The sequence below is a fragment of the Carcharodon carcharias genome, chromosome 2, assembly GCF_017639515.1.
Source record: "Carcharodon carcharias isolate sCarCar2 chromosome 2, sCarCar2.pri, whole genome shotgun sequence".
NCBI classification, from domain to species: Eukaryota; Metazoa; Chordata; class Chondrichthyes; order Lamniformes; family Lamnidae; genus Carcharodon; species Carcharodon carcharias.
Window position 1 is genome coordinate 52571438 of NC_054468.1, and position 18259 is coordinate 52589696.

Consider the following 18259-nt stretch of genomic DNA (forward strand, 5'->3'; position numbering starts at 1 on the left):
CAGGATTCTTTGATGAAATATAAACAGTACATAACCCTCAGCTCCTAAAGTGCCTATGTTGCCAATTTGGAACAGTATCAAGATGGTCATGACTCAAAAGAAAATGCTCATTAAAATCCATTTCTTTGAAAAGCCTTGGTATCATCTTTTTCAGTTTTATCCTCAGCCTTTGTTCTACAATCAGAGAGAAAATCTTTCCTTCAGCTTTTCTTTTCTGTGCAAGACCATCCCATTCCCATCAGACAAATCTAATTACATATCTCGATTGAGAAAATGTGCCATAATCACAAGTAAATTAACTGATGAATATCAATGTGGATGAAGAAATCTGCACTGTGCTACAGAAAACAGTCCAAATTTTTTGTCATGCATCTGTGTGTCAATATGCAACCCTCGTCTTCCCTTTCCAATCATAAAAACACAGAATACGAGTAACAAGGGTGTTTAATGTTTAACTAAAAACTTCAGATCACATCAGAAATTGTGAAAGCAACAGTTAATTGCTTTTATGGGTGACATATAAACCCAAATTTAATTTGCTTGTACCTGTTGAATAATTCTTCTACAATTTACACAATTGTCTCAATAGCATAATTGTTGTACATCTCACAGTAGTGTCAATTAAAGGTGTCTCTGAAACTAATTGCATTAGAGTATCCGAGTTATTTTTATGTTCTCATCAACGCAGAATAACACTATCTCAGACAGTAAAAGAAAGGCATTATTTACATCTGAATAATATAGGTCATATATTTAAAAACAATAGATAGCAGAAAATAATTACAAGGCTGTAATCCAATATCAAAGGGAACAGAAGACGTCATAAACCACAAGAGCATAGCTCAAAGGGTTTAATGAAAGTCATCTAGATTCAATGATTAGATTACAACCCGTGAATTCAGTCCCTCTATCCATTATTATTTGTAATAAATGCTAGACATTTTAGTCTCTGTAATTAAGTTTGTATTTTCTCATGTTTCAGTAGCTGAAAACGGTGTGAGATAATGTTGGGTTTTTTTGTCTTTTTTCAGGTTGCAATTTTCCTGCTAATGGATAAAAAACTAATTTTCTTATCTTGCAATGAAAAGTCATTTAATAGAACTTTTCTTTGTTCCTTGCAGTAAAAGTGTACTCTTTTAGTCCTTTGAAGATTTCTAGCTGACAGATCAGAAAGCACAATATGATGTTCATAAAGAGGATTAAAGGTATCACCAAGATATTACCATAGAATATAATCTTCAATCATGTACAAGAAGTGGGGTGGGGGGGAATCTGACTTTGGTGGTGCAGTCCTTTCGTGACCCCAGGAGGTCTGAACCAGACCCAGGTTTGGGCTTTGTTACCATGTTGCCAGTGAGCTATGAGCCCAACAGCTTGCCAGCTCCAGACTGTGCAGTATCAGGCAGCCCGAAGGCTAGCCTAAGCTGGGAAGCTGGGGGAGGATTTAGGGAAGCCCAGAGAAACCAAAGTTATTCTCATTTAGCCTAGAGGAGCACTCCTGCTCAGCCTGGCCCTAAATAATTTTTCACTTGCTTTTTCTCTTCCTTTTCACTGCCTGCTGCTATAGCTAGGATGTTTGGGTGAACCCTCTGGCCCCATTGCACCTGAATTTTGCAACAGGTCTTGCAACTGGCACATTACACGGATTTGCCAGCTTCACATGGGCTGCTCATTCATTTGCGCGTCCGCCTGAACGTGGGATCAAATAAATCTTGGGTGTCAGTAGGTGCCCCTCCCGGGTTTTCTAATGTCAAACGTCAGTGCCTGTTTTTCAAGGTCAAAGTGGGAAGCTTTTGTGTCAAATTTCCCTTCCCATATTTCCTGTGTTAAATGCAATGGATATGTGAGATTGATAGTAAGTCGTAGGATAGGTTACAGTCTTGGAATCACTGTAGGCACTTATTTATAACATAGAAATAGTTTTAATTTTAACACGTTTTGGGTTCATTTTTGAGCAAGCTGCTAAGCTGTCTGCTTATTGAACATCAATGGCATTATGAAACCAGATATATGGAGCAGAATTTTGCCCTTGGCGTGCTTGGCGACCGCTGCCCGCAATTGGCACCGCACCGAGATTTCATGCTGGGCGGGCTTTAAGCGCTGAGCGCTGCCTGTGCAGGTGGGGGGAGGAGGGTGAGTGGGCCTAGCCAGCAGTTCGTGCATGCACGTGTAAGAATGCTTCAATCTCCCTGAGGCACGGAGATGAAGCGCTGTTTAAAAAAAATAAAGAAAATAAATAAAGAAAAATCAAAATGCCAGAAAACATGTTTTTAATTCAAGTGTAAAATTTTTATTTTATTTTTATTTGCCTTAGGAAACCTCATCCCACCGTGGATGAGGTTTCCTAAAAAATGCAAAGGCCGCTTGGCCTTTTTGCCTGCCCACCAACTGTAAGGTTAGATGGGCAGTGTACATTTGAATTTAATTACCTTTTTAATGGCCTTAACAGGCCTTTTAATTTCCAAACGAAATATCGCGCATCATTTTACTCTCAGCCAAGTTGGGCGTGCGCCCGCCCGTCAAGCTCAATATTCTGCCTATGGTCTACTTATTCAGGTTTATCAGTTGCATAATAGGACATTTTCTGTTTGTTATTAAACATTATTTATCATGCTAAAAAGAAGTAGCACAGAAGACCACCATTTGGCCCATTGTACTTGTGTCGGCTCTTTGATACAGGTAATGAATTAGTCCAAGCCCCCTGATTTTTATCCATAGCTCTGCAAAGTTCTCCCTTTCAAGTATTTATATTGTACGTTGTGCTACATCTTCTGTTATAAGAGGGATAATTTGAAAAATTCAGAGATTGTACTAACATAATTAGTTCTAAGTGAACACTTTCTATATGTCTGTAAATCAATAACAATTAATAGTACGGGGAGAATTTTCTCCTGGCTGGATGGGCTGGGCAGTGGCCGGGGGGGTGGGGGGGGGGGGGGGATGCACGCCGCCATTTTACGAGTGTGAGCCAATTAAGGCCCACACAGCATGATGTGTGCCCGGTATGCTTAGCGCTACCTGTGCAGCCAGGGGGAGGAGGGAGAGTTGGGCACTTCTGTGCACGCACACAGAAATCTCCCTGAGGCAGCTCCGTGCCTCAGGGCGATTAAGTTGAATTTGAAACTTCACAATAAAAAAAGTTAAAAATCATTTACGCGTCCCCTCATGTAACAGTGTCACATGAGCTGGGACATGTTTATCAAATGTTTAATAAACATTTATTAATTTAACAAATTATAAACCCTTCAAGAAACCTCATTCCGCCCGTGGATGAGGTTTCATGAAAAATGCGAAGGCCGCTTGGGCTCTTCACCTGCCCACCAACCTTAAGGTTGGACTGGCAGCCCTGTCAAATTGCTTATTTAGTTTATTGACAGTTTGGCGGGCACGCAGCCGACTTGGGGGCGCGCCCGCCTAATGAAAGACCGGTATGACGTGCAGTGATGTCCAGATGCACGCTCGATGTCACCACGCGTCATTTTATACGTCCGCGTGCAGGGCCCACCCACACACACCAAACAAAATCCTGGCCCACAAATTAGTGAATAGATAGAACAATGGGTTACAATACCCACTCTTTGACTAAGGTCAGAAGACATTGTTTTTTTCTTTTAGATGAAAGGATATCACCATTTTGTTGAAAAATCCTTGGCATCTGCAGCAGCACATGCCTTTAATTCCAATTAAGAGTAGGTGTGAACGATGTACCAATTGAAAAAAGTCAGATGGCAGCCCTAAAATCTGAATACAGGAAATTCTATGCTCTTGATGTCAAGCTGCCTTCCAATGGAAATGTGAAATGGAGGATGGAGGCCACAGCATTTCCAATCCATGTTACCTTCCAAGCTAATTACCAGAGATTTCCCTTTAACTCTATACATGTCAAAATCATAGCTATCTTTCAAAGAACATAGAGGATATCATTCTGTTTGGAATTTTATTATTTTATGAAACTTTTTTTTACACAGCATGTTGCTGTGATTTGGAATGTACTGCCTGAAAGGTGGTGGAAGCAACGTTAATAACGACTTTTCCAAGGAAGTTGAGTAAATATTTGAAAGAGAAATATTTAACATAGCTATGGAGAAAGAGCAGTGGGATTAATTGAGTAGCTCCGCCAAAGAGCCAAAAAGGCACACAATGAGCTGAAAGGCCTCATGTGCTCTATCATTCTACAATTTTACATAATCATAATCCCTAACTGAAAGGCACTGTCCATTTAATGACCACAATTTCAATCTGTAACAATAAGAAATACAGATTAAGCTGTTACTTCTCATTCTATTCATCAAAATAGTCATGTCTGGCCATGTGCCCTATCACTCATTTTTAAAAACAGATCTTACATAAAAAGTTACATAAAGATAAGTATGATCAGTGTACTTTTATGTAATTTAAAAAAAAACTCTTGTACTTTGTTTTCTCCAGTAATTTTTTCTTCTCATCAGTTCCTACTCTTCCCTATTCACGCAGCTTTCTCCCTCTGTGATCTATTCCTTGTTTCTTCCTGTTCCTATCAATTTCCCCCAGTCCTCCCTTCTCCTTGCATCACTGGTTTCTCCTAATTCCTGCCTGCTCTGTTTTCCCCCCTTTTTAATGTTTACTCTGTTTTCTCCTAATTTTCCCATTTCTTCAATGTCTTCCTTTTTTGTTACTTATTTCCCCCATTTCTCTTGTTTTTCCATATTGATAGCCAGTTCACAGTTCCTCCTTTTTGCTTGGTTGTTGCCTTTTCCTCCTCCTGCTACCCATTTCCCCAGGGTCCTTTATTTTCACTGTGGCAATCAAGTTCCATTGTTCCCACCACCCTCCCCCCTCCCCTCTTGCAATTTTCTTCTGTTATTATCCACACCCTTATCACTACCAATTGTGCCATTTCCTTTTTTGTTTCCTCTCCTGCTTTTACCCATCTACTATGCTTCCTTTTGTTTTTCCCCAATTCTTCATAGATTCCATCAGGTGGGATGGGAATGGCCACCTCAGGAGAGAACCATGGTTCTATTACAAGCTCTCAAAGCAATTACTGGAGTGCACAGCACAAAATGGTTTCAAATTTCACCCGGAAGCTACGGGGGGATGTTACTGAGAAAATGAAAATGTCAAATTTGTATAAGAATAAAGGGGCATTCGTTTTTCTTCTGACAGCGCTGTACCTGAATTGAGTGTGCTCAAGGCTAAAGTTGGATATCCGAAGTGGAAATATGTTTTGGTTTTCCAGCATTTATGTCCTTCAACTTGAGTGAGCACAAACATTAACCGAAATATATGAATTTAAATTGAACAGAATCTCAAACTATATTTTATACACGTTACAATTTTAGAGAGATAACAACTGGTGCAGAAGAGTTGTGTTATTTTTATATAAATTATTCATTCACAAGGCTTACTTAAACTAAAAGTGATTTGACAGATACTGCAAGCATAGTCAGGTCACTAAGTGAAGCTGCATATAAAGGAACAGGATTCAAAACATATTAATTCTGACATGGTGGAAAGGGTTTTCCTAATTGAGAGAAAGTCCTGGGCCAGGATCTTTTGCTTGGCATGCGGGCACGCGTCTGACATGCCCGAGTGTAAATTAGCGCACGATATCGGACGAGCATCCTGACGATATCACACACGCACGATATTTCGGTTGGTGGGTGCACGTGAGAGTGGGCAGTGCACCCGCCAACAATTAAGAGGCCTATTAAGGCCATTAATCTCTCAATCAACCTGCATATTTTGCTACCCATCCAACACTATGGTTGACGGGTGAGTGAATCGGCCAGGCGGCCTTTGGGTTTTTGAGGAAGCCCCATCCAAGGGCGGGATGAGGTTTCCAATATTAATTTTTTTAAATATTAAAATGTTTGGGCAGAATTTTTATAATCTATATGTTTAAGTGAGTGAGTCCAATGTGTGGACATTTTTTTCTGCATTTTAAAATCTTTATTTGATGGTTTTAAATTCTTCAGCTTCCTGAGGCAGTTATCTGCCTTTAGGGAGCTCTCTTTGCACATTCCCCCAGGCCAACTCCAGCGCTTGCCCTTCTCCCACCCCCAACCTGGCATCGCTGAGCCTTTCAACGCGCCTTTCATGCTGGCTGGCCATTAACTGGCCAGCCAGCGTGAAATCACAGTTGGGGGCTGATCACAGGAGCAGACCATTTCCCGGCCACTCCCAGACCCGCCCACCACGCTTGCCTGATGACCTCAAAATTCTGCCCCTTATGTTGGATTCGGGTTTGGGTCATGCATATGGGCGGGTGACAGGACATCCTCGGAGATTTCCTGTCTGTGGCCAATAATGAGTGGCAGGCGGTAGGAATTTTTGGCATAATTTTTGGCTTTAGGACTCCCGGATGGATGGGTGGAGGATTTGTTATCAGGCACTCAGGTGCCTGATTGAGGGATCCAGCATCAGGAAGTGGGGATCGCTGGCTGAGAGCCACCCCACTGCCCTTGCTGCCGAACCCCCTTCCACGCAGCCCCCTTACCACCATCATTCACCTGTGTCTGGGAACCTCCTCGATCTGAGGCCTCAGCTGGGTGTTGTACCAATAGCAGCCACTGCCTCCATGGGTGGCATTTCCACCCCCAGAGTCCTTGATCCTGGGGAAGGCCCACCACTAACCTGTTAATTGCCTGATTGGCAAAGATGTGGCAGGCTTTTTCAAAATGAGAAGACGTGGGGGTCTGACCACAGTGCCCATCGCCACCACAAGATTCTGCCCATAGAGGACATAGGAAGGGTTCTGAACAATAGAGGCTGTGCAGGAACAACTTGAGTCAGAGGGAGGTTGGGTCCCAGCTTTACTGCGGCTCCCTGGATGTACTGCTGCAGGCAGCGAGGGAATGGAGAGGGGTGGTCTTCCTAGTGGAACGGAGGAGGCGGCCAGGAAGCCTCATGAAGAAGGATAATGGTTCAGGTCCAAATGAGACTTCAGAGGAGGAACCACCATGTAAGAAGATAGTGTCACCTCAGTCTAGCACACCCTCCACAAGCGTAGATACTTTCATGTCAATGGGCATTGAAGCAAGCTTACAATGTCTAGCCTCAACTGGTAAGCATGGCACCGATGCACATAAGCAGGTAACAGAGGTACTGACAGTTGCAACTGCTCACCAACAGAGGACTGAAGACAGGTCTACCTGTATTCAGCTTCACATAGATGGTGAGCCTCAGGAGTAATCAGTAAAGCAGCAGTTGCTGGAGCAGCAGTGTGAAATGTGTGAAAATTTGTTCAGTTCCCACAGTCTGTTTACTCCCCTCCACATACGGTGGAGGAGTCCATCCACGCCATGGGTGGCATGATGTTTCTAGCTTACGAGCACATGGCATCCTCCATAGACAGAATGGAGACTTTCATTCAGAGCCACACACAGCATAGTGGATGCAGGAGGTATGCACTGACCTCTACAGTATGAGTTCATCCATGAGCTCTGCTGAGTGACATGTGAGCAAGAAAATCACAAAATTCCTGGACCCATTGCCAGGTGTTCCACAACTCCAGATAGACACAGAAGGCAGTTGAGCCTTGAAAAGGTCAGGAGGCAGCTGCCTGTACCCCCAGGGGTTCTTCTGAAGGTGTTCCTTGCATTGATAGCGGATCCTCAGCCCCTTTACTGCAGGAAGCTTTGACAAGGACGGCCCTGCGCGGATGCAAGATCCCCCCGATCTCCTCCACCACCACTTTCCCCCATGTGCTGGGCCCCTTTAAGGCTCAGGCATTCAGAGGATGTGTGCCACAGCCATTTCATGCAGCGGAGCAGACCAGACACCAGCTTGCCTCCACATCAACTGTAGTCACCGGGAGAGAACAATGTAAGAGCAACCAGAAGCATTCAAGAAACCCACCTAGTTGCACTTGGTGTCTCATTGGGTATAGTTTTGCTGAATGTCAAAGTGTTAGATATATGTGGCACTTTAAACTTTAAACCTCCCAACATGCATTCTGTAAAGGTTCACCTGGTTATTTCTCCACCAGTGTGCCTTTACCAGATGGTGAGCTCTTGAGATTAACATTTACTCAACTGATACCTGGGTTCTCTTATGAGGAAAGGCTGGGCCTGTATGCATTGGAGTTTGGAAGAATGGGAGGTGATCTTATTGAAACATATAAGATCCTGAGGGGATCTGACAGGGTGGATGCTGTAAGGATGATTCTCCTTGTGGGAGAGACTAGAACCAGGGGACACAGTTTAAAAATAAGGGGTCTCCCATTTTAGTTGGAAATGAGAAGATTTTATTTTCACTCAGAGGGTCGTGAACCTTTGGAACTCTTTTCCCCGGAAAGCAGTGGAGACAGGGTCATCAAATAATTTTAAGGCCGAGGTAGATTGACTCCCTTGTTAGTTAAGAATCTAAGATTATTGGGGGTAGGTGGAATGTGGAGTTGAAGCCACAATCAGAACAGCCATGATCTTATTGAATGGTGGAGCAGGCTTGAGGGGCCTGCTCTTAATTCAAATGTCTCTACATTCATATGAGATAGAGGGCATGGAAGGATGTGCACAGAATATGGGCAATACTGAATGCAGTCCTTGGAAAGAGGTAATGATGAGGCCACTGAGATGGTATGGGCATTTAATGAAAGGCCACCAAGGCTACCTCAGGGAGAAGATTAATACAGAAGTAAAATACAGCAGATGCTGGAAATCTGAAATATTCAACAGGCCAGGCAGCATCTATGGACAGAGAAACAGAGCTAAAATTTCAGGTCGATGACCTTTACCCTCCTTCAACTCTTCTTCCTCGAAGGAGGCAGTGGTGGCATCTCAATGTTGTCATCATTCTCCAATGCTACTCCATTCTGCAATACCAGATTGTGCAGAGTGTCACATCCCATCATGATACACAAGATCCTTGATGAGCGTATTGCAGTATTCCCCAGATCTATCCAGGCATCTGAACCTCACTTTCAGAAGGCCTATGGTCTGTTCAATGGTTGTCTTTGTAATCATGTGGTAGTGGTTGTCGGTGTCCTCTGCTCTGCGTTGGTGTTCCACACAGGGATAAGCAGCCATGTCTTTAGGGGACAGCGCATGTCACCCAGGATTCATTCACAAAGGCATTCAAGTGATCTGAAGAGCTGAGGCACCTGGGACTGTCTTGGGACAAACGAGTCATGACAGTTTCCCTGCAGTGTTGCACACATCTGCAGGATCCATCTCCCGTGGTCACATACTAGCTGTACATTCAGTGAGTGGAATCCCTTCCTGTTCACATAGGGTCCTTGATGGTTACATGCGGGCAGTCTATAGCTCCTGGACCTGAGGGAATCCTGCCTTGGTTCCAAATCCAACTGCCATCTTGGTCTGACTGGCCTCATTTGGTGTGATTTCTGATGTATTGCCTTGCCTTCTGGTACATGATATACATCACCTGCTTGATGCAGTTATTGCAGTCGCTGATTGCAAGATCCAAGATCTGACTCCAGACAATCGTTGGAAAGAGTCTGAGGAGTAAAGGCTGAGTGCCACAATCACCTTCACTGTCCTAGGCAATGGGTGGCCACCACTTTCCATTGGCCTCAACTTTTCCTCAGCATTGCACATGGCTCCATTATGATCTGCCTGGACAGATGTCATCTTCCATTGGTGCTCTGTCATCTCTATGCAGCTAAACATCTGTTTGTATAACCTTTCAGCTGGGTAGCGCCTTCTGCACACATTATCCTGCATTCATGGCCCTATGCACCCTCCTGAATCTGAGGTGCGTGCTCCGCTGGCTGTTGTAGTCCTGCTTCCTGTGGTAGCACCTGTCTCTTTCTCTCTCCCAATCTCCTCCACACTGGAGGAGTCAAACTCTGAGACCCATTGAGAATTGGTACCCTCAAGACTCAAAGCCTCTCAACTCCCTCGTACAGCCTGTACTAGCTGCAGTGGACCTGGGAGACACCCTTCCAATAAGTGATATTGGTGCACACTGCAATTTTTAATCTTTTGCTTAACTTTTGCTAAACCTTAGCCGGCCTGTTTCACAATGCAGCTGTAATCTATAGCTACCACTTCCAGCCATCATTCACCTGCCACTGAGCTTTCACCACCTCAGCGAGCCTCCATGGAAGCTGTGCATCAGAGGAAAAATTTAAAAGGCATTTCAAAATCACTGTCAATTGGCTGCTAAACAGCCTCAATTGTTTGCCTGTGACATCCTCTGTGTTCCTGCTCCTGCTGCCCAACCACAACCCCCGCCCCCCACACCCCACCACCCAACCTCCGACTCCCCATGGGGCTGGTGAAATTACACCCATTGTTTTTGCATATTAATTTTCTAAATAACCTACGTGAATACATTTTGAATTGGCAAGATATGTTCTATATAGGAAGTAAATATTTTTAGAGTACATAATAATCCCTACCTCTGCCCATTCATATGAGCCAATATTGCCAAATGTACTTCCTCCCCAGGAACAAAACACAATGCTGCGGTTTGGTCGCCATCTTCTCTTCTGAACCTGGGCCATCATAGTCTTGATTATTTCTGTAATGATGGAAGTGCTGCTGGTCCAGAGTTCTTCATTGTTGCCATGGTGACTGCCAACAATAACATATTTATCTGGAAATAAAAATAGTTTGTAGTGTTTATTGAAGTAACTCTTGACTAATTACTTCATACATGAAAAAAGGAAATACATTTAATAAAATAAATATTTAACAACTGAAGTTTATTTTTGATATTATAGAATCTTTGATTAATGTCTGCACAATTGAACAATGCTGTTTGTAGATGTCGCATAGCACGGCAAATAGGAACATTTACCACTGTAAACCTTTAAGTTTAGTAATCCTAACACAGCTCAGGTCTTCTCCCAACACTTTTGTCCTTTAACACAGCAAAAAGATGTTTTTCATAACACTGATTCTCTTGTAATCATGTGCCATGTCATGGTGAGATATGTCTTCATTGCCAACCACCTTTTATTGTGGTATCAGCCACTGGAGATCACTTTGGATGCCCCTTATTCCATTGGGAGGTGAAAATAGCACACTGTCAGAACAACACACTCTCTTTAAAATTCAAATTCAGCTCCACTTATAGGTAAGATGCACAGGAGTGGTAAAACACAATGTTATTTGGCCTAGCTGGCAGATGGTAAGACAGGACAGGGGAATCAGACTTATGGGGAAAAACTGACCCTGTTGGAATTCCACCCATTCAATGCAGCCCAACCACTTTAATTTGACGGGGACGTCTCTGCTCAAAATTCTTGCATAAAGTAGGCGAAAGCTACGTTGAAATATCAAAATTAGGAAATATAGTGTACAAGTGAGGGCAGGCCACAGATCCTGGTTATTCATGGCAGAATGCTCAGCCTGCACAAATGAGTGTTGCTGGTTGCTAGGATGTTGGATGCTAACAGGAAGTCAATATTTTTAGGAGAAGCTGTCATTTTTATCGGACAAATTTTAGATGCTTTTTTGATGATCTTTATTTCTGGGCGAGAATCTTCTCCCCATCATGCAGGGAGCCAATTGCAGTCTGCGATTAAGGCCCGCCCAGTGTGATGTGCTACCTGTGCGAAGGGGAGGTGAAGGGAGAGTCGGGGTCTGCGCTCTTTCACACATGCGCACGAAAAAGCCGTGCCTCAGGGAGATTAATTTCATAATAAATATTGGAACAAATAAAAAATAAAATTACTCAAACATGTCCCCTCATGTGACAATGTCATATGAGCTGGGACATGTTTATGAATTTTCATAAAACATTATTTAATTAATAAACCTTCATGAAACCTCATTCCGCCTGTGGATGAGATTCCATGAAAAATACGAAGGCCGCCTATGCTCTTCGCCTGCCCACCAATCTTAAGGTTGGACGGCAGCCCTGACAAGTACTTTAATTAGTTCATTAATGGCCTTAACAGGCCTTTGACAGTTTGGTGGGCGCGCAGCCGACTCCAATCGAACCCACCAAACTAAAGACTGGAATGATATACAGTGACATCGGGACACATGTCTGACATCACCATGCATCATTTTATGCGTCAACATGCGGAGCCCCCCCCATACACCAAACAGAAGATTCTGCCCCTGGTGTTCTTTGCAGGTGATACTGTGTTCTCGGTAGACTCATCCAAGAATCTAGTTAGTTCCATCTATCACCCTGAACAATCAGCTGACCAGGCGATATGGTGACTTTTGCCCCCAAATGTGATTTTGCAAGACCCAAAAGGAGAGCTATGGATTACAAGATACAGAGTATCTTTTAACGTCCTGAGATCCTGTTAGATTCCTGGACACAGTATTTCAGGAACACAAAGGAGAAAAGCCAACAGCTACATTACTGTTTTTGGTCTTCTTTCTGATGTGTTAGAAGTGCTAAATAAATGTAAGCTGCTGTTGTTGGTTCTTCAATTATTGCAGAGTACCAATAGCTCAACTTCCAAGATGACATGCCTGGGGACGGAAGTCTGGAACTAAGTCACCCCTCTGTGGCAGATTTGGTAATCTGATGCCAAAACCAGGCATGTCTGAAGATAACTGACTGGTCAGTATAGTTTACTGATGAAATCTGGAGCAATAGGTCTTTTGCTGGAAGCTAGTATTTCCTCCACTTGACAAAAGCCTGATGGCCCTACCTTGATAAGCAACAAGTTTCTCAGTGCTCAGTGCCCTGTTTCAGCTGTTTAAAATTTAGCAGTATCCCTATACATGTTTGCACATCTCTGAACCTTGCTCTGCCAAGCTGCACCAAAGCTTTCTGGGTCTTGGGAAATGGGATGTGTTCCAACATGGTGCGTAAATAATATGGCTAACAAAAGCCTTGACTATTTTTGTAGTAGCTTGAATTAGACTCTTCAACATTGAATTAAGATCCTGAGCATGTGAGACACTCATCTGATCAACAAAATTCTATTTATTTTAGGTATTTAAAAAAAAATGTTGCCAGGCAAATTCTGAAGTTTATACTGGCATCAGATGTGGACAACCCTTATTATTTATTAATCCTGGGTCCATAAGGAGAGGTCATGTACATGGACTATCATTTTCTAGAGAAACCATGAAAGAGTGGTGGTCTACGCAGAAATCTGAACCCCAGCCAAACTCTCCCTACCTATATGGCTACCAGTGGTGGTAAAAGTCACAATGTTCTTAACATGCTCAATCCAGTATGTAAGAGGACACATAAACAGCTTTGTTAATTTACTATCCACAGATCCATCCAGCCATTGTTAGTCAGAGCAGGTAATTATATCATGTTTACCATGGACACTAAACAATATTATGAGAAGATCCTACACTTTTTCAAATGGTAACACACCCTAATTCAAAGGCATTAGTGATGACACTCATGTCATCTACCAGCTCCTGCACTCAATAGTTATGCCCTTATAAAGTACATTAAAGTTCATGCCATTTTTGACCATTAGTATAGGATCAGCCAGGTGAATATTTCTTTTCCAGGCAGCAGTTACAAGATTTTCATAGGCAATCTACCATGCCTTCATTATTTGACTCAAAGGAGAAAGCAAGGTTGGTGCCTCAGTGACCAGTGATACTGCATTGCTTACTGGTTAATGAGATTTCTATAAAATCCACAAACAGTTGCCAAGAGCAGCTACAATGGAGTGCTTTGAGCTAAAGAATAACTATTAAACATTCCATAAACACTTTGAAACATCAGTTTGAATGATTTCCTAAATTGGATGTGCCCCATTATATAGCGCTACTATTGTCCCCAAGATCACTGTGATTTGCTACATGATACATAAATCTATGATCCAAAGAATTAATTATAGAGCATCTACCAGAGACAGACAGCCAGTGCATGCTGTCAGACCATGTCCTGCCTGAACGTGGGCAGGAAGCAGCTATTCACTAGCCCCTAGCCAAGCTGTTCCAGTACAGCTACAGCACTGGGATCGAACCTACATTATGGAAAATTGCTCAGATATGTCCTGTACCCAAAATGCAGGACAAATCCAACCGGCCAGTTACCGCCCCATCAGTCTACTCTTGATCATCAGCAAAGTAATGGAAGGGATCATCAACAGTGCTATCAAGCGGCACTTGCTTAGCAATAACCTGCTCACTGACACCCAGTTTAGAGTCCGCCAGGGCCAATCAGCTCCTGACCTCATTATGGGCTTAGTTCAAACATGGACAAAAGAGCTGAACTCCCGAGGGGAGGTGAGAGTGACTGCCCTTGACATCAAGGCAGCATTTGAGCTCTAGCAAAACTGGAGACGATGAGAATCAGGGGGAAACTCTCCAATGGTTGGAGTCATACCTAGCACAAAGGACAATGGTTGTGGTTGTTGGAAGTCAGTCATCTCAGCTCCAGGAGGTCACTGTAGAAAAAGAGAGAGGGCCCAAGGTGGAAACTGGGCAGGGGAAGCTTAAACTTTTCTTGCCGGGGCCAGAGGAGCACTCTTGCCCTGTTTATCTGAAACATTCACATCTAAAATATTTCTTAAACGCAAACAAGATGAAAAACTGCAAATGAAAATGCAGCTTGATAGTGTGCAAATTTTTCTAAAAGTTAATGACCAGGGGTGTAGTGCTGTCAGAGAGCACCAGAATGCTGCTCCAGCGCCTCCGACCAGGGTCCAGGAGAGCAGGGGTGCAGACGATTCCAAACACCCGGGCCCAGGGGCTGGGGGGGGCGCTGGGTCCGGTGTTTTAAACTGAGTTCTCATCTTGAGCAGCAGGAACTTACAATTTTTTTTAAAAATCATTCATGGGATGTGGGTGTCACTGGTTAAGTCAGCATTTATTGCCCATCCCCAATTGCCCTTGAAAAGGTGGTGGTGAGCTGCCTTCTTGAACCACTGCAGTTGATATGGTGTAGGTACACCCATCGTGCTGTTAGGGAGGGAGTTCCAGGATTTTGACCCAGCGACAGTGAAGGAATGGCAATATAGTTCCAAGTCAGGATAGTGTGTGGCTTGGAAGGGAACTTCCAGGTGGTGGTGTTCCCATTTATCTGCTGCCCTTGTACTTCTAGATGGTAGTAGTTGTGGGTTTGGAAGGTGCTGTCTAAGGAACCTTGTTGATTTCCTGCAGTGTCTTTAGCAGAAGCTACACACTGCTGCCACTGTGCATTGGCGGTGGAGGGAGTGAATGTCTGTGGATGGGGTGCCAAACAAGTGGGTTGCTTCATCCTGGATGGTGTTGAGCTCCTTGAGTGCTGTATTCTGAAGCCAGTCTGTCAGGTCCATTTCACTCATTGCTGCACCGTTGCTGGGGTGTTTGGTGTGGTGTGGGGGGGAGGAATGGACAGGAGGCGGGGTGGGGGGTTTTCAGGGAGAGGAATGGGGAAGAGGTTGGAGGGGGAGTAGGATCATTATTTGGTTCCATAAATGTCAACTTTACAATGAACCAAATCACAGATAAACTAAATGCTTTCTGTAATTTTCTCAAAAGCATTGACAGAATTTGTTTTAAAGATGGAAGAGTGCACAGTAGAGACTTGAAGTGGAAAGCTTTCAGAATCAGCTCATCTTTTTAAATACATTTTAAACTATAGATGAGCAATCCCCATTAGTTAATTATTTTTCAGACTACTGGGCCATTTATTTACCAGTGAGCCACTGAGTCCTTCTTCTGAATTTGCTCAGGTTATTTGTCACAAAACTATCATATTTTTATAGTATCATGGTAGGCATATGTGATGAATGTGGGTGGTTCTGTCTGTGTGACTGATTTAATTAGACCAGAGACGCTTAGACTACAAGATTGAAATTATTAAAAGAGTTAGTTGTATAACAGATTTTTGAAGTGGAGATGGATAAGCTAGGATGAGGATTCCACTGATAGGGTGTGAAAGGAATTTGCATTTTTAGATAATTGAAGGGGTTGTTTGATTTTCAAAGGGATGGCATAATGTTTACAATTGGCAAGTTAAGTGAGGCAAAGGGATACATTTATTTTCCCCAAAAGGAAAAGGCCATATTGACAACATGAAAGATTTTTATATTATGGGAAAAGTAAGTTTCCAAAGACATGTGGAACAATGGGATTTTACACATTAAAGAGAGGCAAACACATATAATGAAGAATGGAAAGCAATGTGGAGGGTGGCTGTGTAAATCTTGAAAGGTGCACAGTGAAACAAACTTCGAAAAAGCCTCTAGCCGCTCTGAAGAAGTTGTGTTAAAAAACTTTGAAATTCCACTGCTGAGTGGGTGCCGTGGGAATCTTGCTGGATTGCCTGTTTAAATTTAAAATCTGTTTTGAGCCATTGCCTTAAAGGGAGTGTGTAGTTGGGAGTCAGGTTAATTAGGAATTTGTTATAATATCAAGTAACTGTAATCTTATGTATGTGATTGTAATTTTTTCTTTTGTTAATAAATGTTTTCATTTAATTTTTAAAATCTCTAAATTTATTAGTGGAGTCATTACTTCTGAATTCAGTGCCCAAATCTTTTCATAATAAATACAAATTGCAAAGCCATTGCAATAGCGTGGCCAAGTTCCCTTGTGGATTTGGTCCGCTTGGCACTTACCACCTGCCACAACAAAACACTATTAAACCAACAAGTTGAAATCTGCAAAAATTGCCAGCAGCGTCCACTTTTCACAATTTCAATTTAGAATCGGGCAGCGCTAGAAAAGAAAAGCTACAAAGGGTCCCAAACCGGATAAACCACATGAACATAAACTGTAATGAAGGACACAATAAAACATTGTTCCGATGTCATTGTCATTATTAATAAAGTTGATTAATACAAATCAAGTGAAAACAATTCCTGCTCCCTCCCAATTCTTCTCTCACGGTGTGTCATGCTTTGAGAAATCCCTTTGCACTTGTTCTGATATCTTGGCACATTTTTGTGCAGCCATAATGTGTTAATTGAGCAATATCCAAATGGGGGGAAAGCTACAACAATTAGAACATGAACATCAAGAGTATAAATTTCAGCAATCGGGAACCTGAATGCAATTTAGGTTTTTAAAGCAATTAGGGAAATGTTAATTATCAAAAAATTATATATAGTACAAAACAATTTGTATGTGTCCTGAACGTGGCAGGAGGAAGATGCAGCTACTTAACCTAATGTTGAAATCAGTGCCCTTATATTTTTTGCACATTCTTTCCCCTGCTAATTTTACACTCTTGTCTAAAAGCAACACACAATCTGGGGTTGGCAAGAAAATGTGTTGACAAAGAAGTTTCACAGGGGCAGGGCAAAGAAAATGAAGCTCACTCCCTAGTTTTCAGTGTTTCAAATTCAGCAAGTTCCCGGGCAACTTTAATCAGAAGCATTTTGTTTTCTTTTTAATTTAAAAAATAACTCACTGGACTGTTTTATGACAAAAAGCATAAGAACAGTTCAATGGAGCTGTTTCACTTTCCCTCCTAACACCACCATCAAAGCAATGAATGATTAACAGGAAAAGCTTGTTTGAATAAGGCTTTGCAACGAGAACAAGGATTCATCACTTTGTTTCATGAGTTCTGAGTCCTGTATTAAGGCAGTTAAACTCCACTCATTGTGTATGGGGGAGTGAGGATCATCTTTCATTACAACGGCTCTCTTGGCATTTCAAGTCTCTTTCTATCCTTCTTGATCACACTATCAGTGTAACCTTCAGCTTCTTTCTTCCTCATGTGTTTATCAAACTCCTTGAATGTAACTATACTAAAATCATAGAATGGTTACAGCACAGAAGGGTCTATTTAGCATATTGTCTTTGTGCCAGTTCTCTGCAACAGCAGCTCAGTTAGTCCCACTCCTCACCTATTCCCTGTAGCTGTTAAAATCTTTTCTTTTCAGATAATTATCCAGTTCTCCTTTGAAAATCGTAATTGAATCTATCTTCACCACATGCTCAGATCTAGACTACTTGTTGCATAAACAAGTTTTCCCTCATGTTGTCTCTGGTTCTTTTGTTAATTGCTTTAGGATTCTGACATGCTGTCAATGGGAACAGTTTTTCCCCATTTATAATATCCATACCCCTCATGATTTTGAACATATCTTAACAAATCTCCTCTCAATCTTCTCTTCTCCAAGGAGAACAGCCCCAGCTTCACCAATCTATCCACGTAATTGAAGCCTTTCATCCTCAGAAACACTATCATAATTATTTTCAGCACCCTTTCTAAAGCCTTCACAGCATTCCCGTTGAGGCTGAACCAGTTGTTTTGAAGGTTCATAACTTACTTGCTTTTGTACTCTGTGTCCCTATTTATAAAACCCAGGACTCAGTATAATTTATTAATTGCTCTCTCAACCTACCCTGTCACCTTCAATAGTTTATGCACATATACACTCAGATCCCTCTAGTCCTGCACACCCTTTCGAAATGTACCTTTTATTTTTGGC

At 42.5% G+C, this 18259-nt stretch overlaps 1 protein-coding gene across 6 annotated transcripts in view; it reads right to left on the minus strand.

Moving 5' to 3' along the window:
- The window catches only part of LOC121290443 (inactive N-acetylated-alpha-linked acidic dipeptidase-like protein 2), a 999957-nt gene that overhangs the window by 253863 nt on the left and 727835 nt on the right, over positions 1-18259 (minus strand). For all 6 annotated transcript variants that reach the window (XM_041210891.1, XM_041210883.1, XM_041210898.1 and 3 more), the window contains one exon: positions 10346-10542. In XM_041210891.1, coding sequence (XP_041066825.1) covers positions 10346-10542 — 197 coding nt within the window. The remainder of the gene's footprint in view (positions 1-10345; positions 10543-18259) is intronic.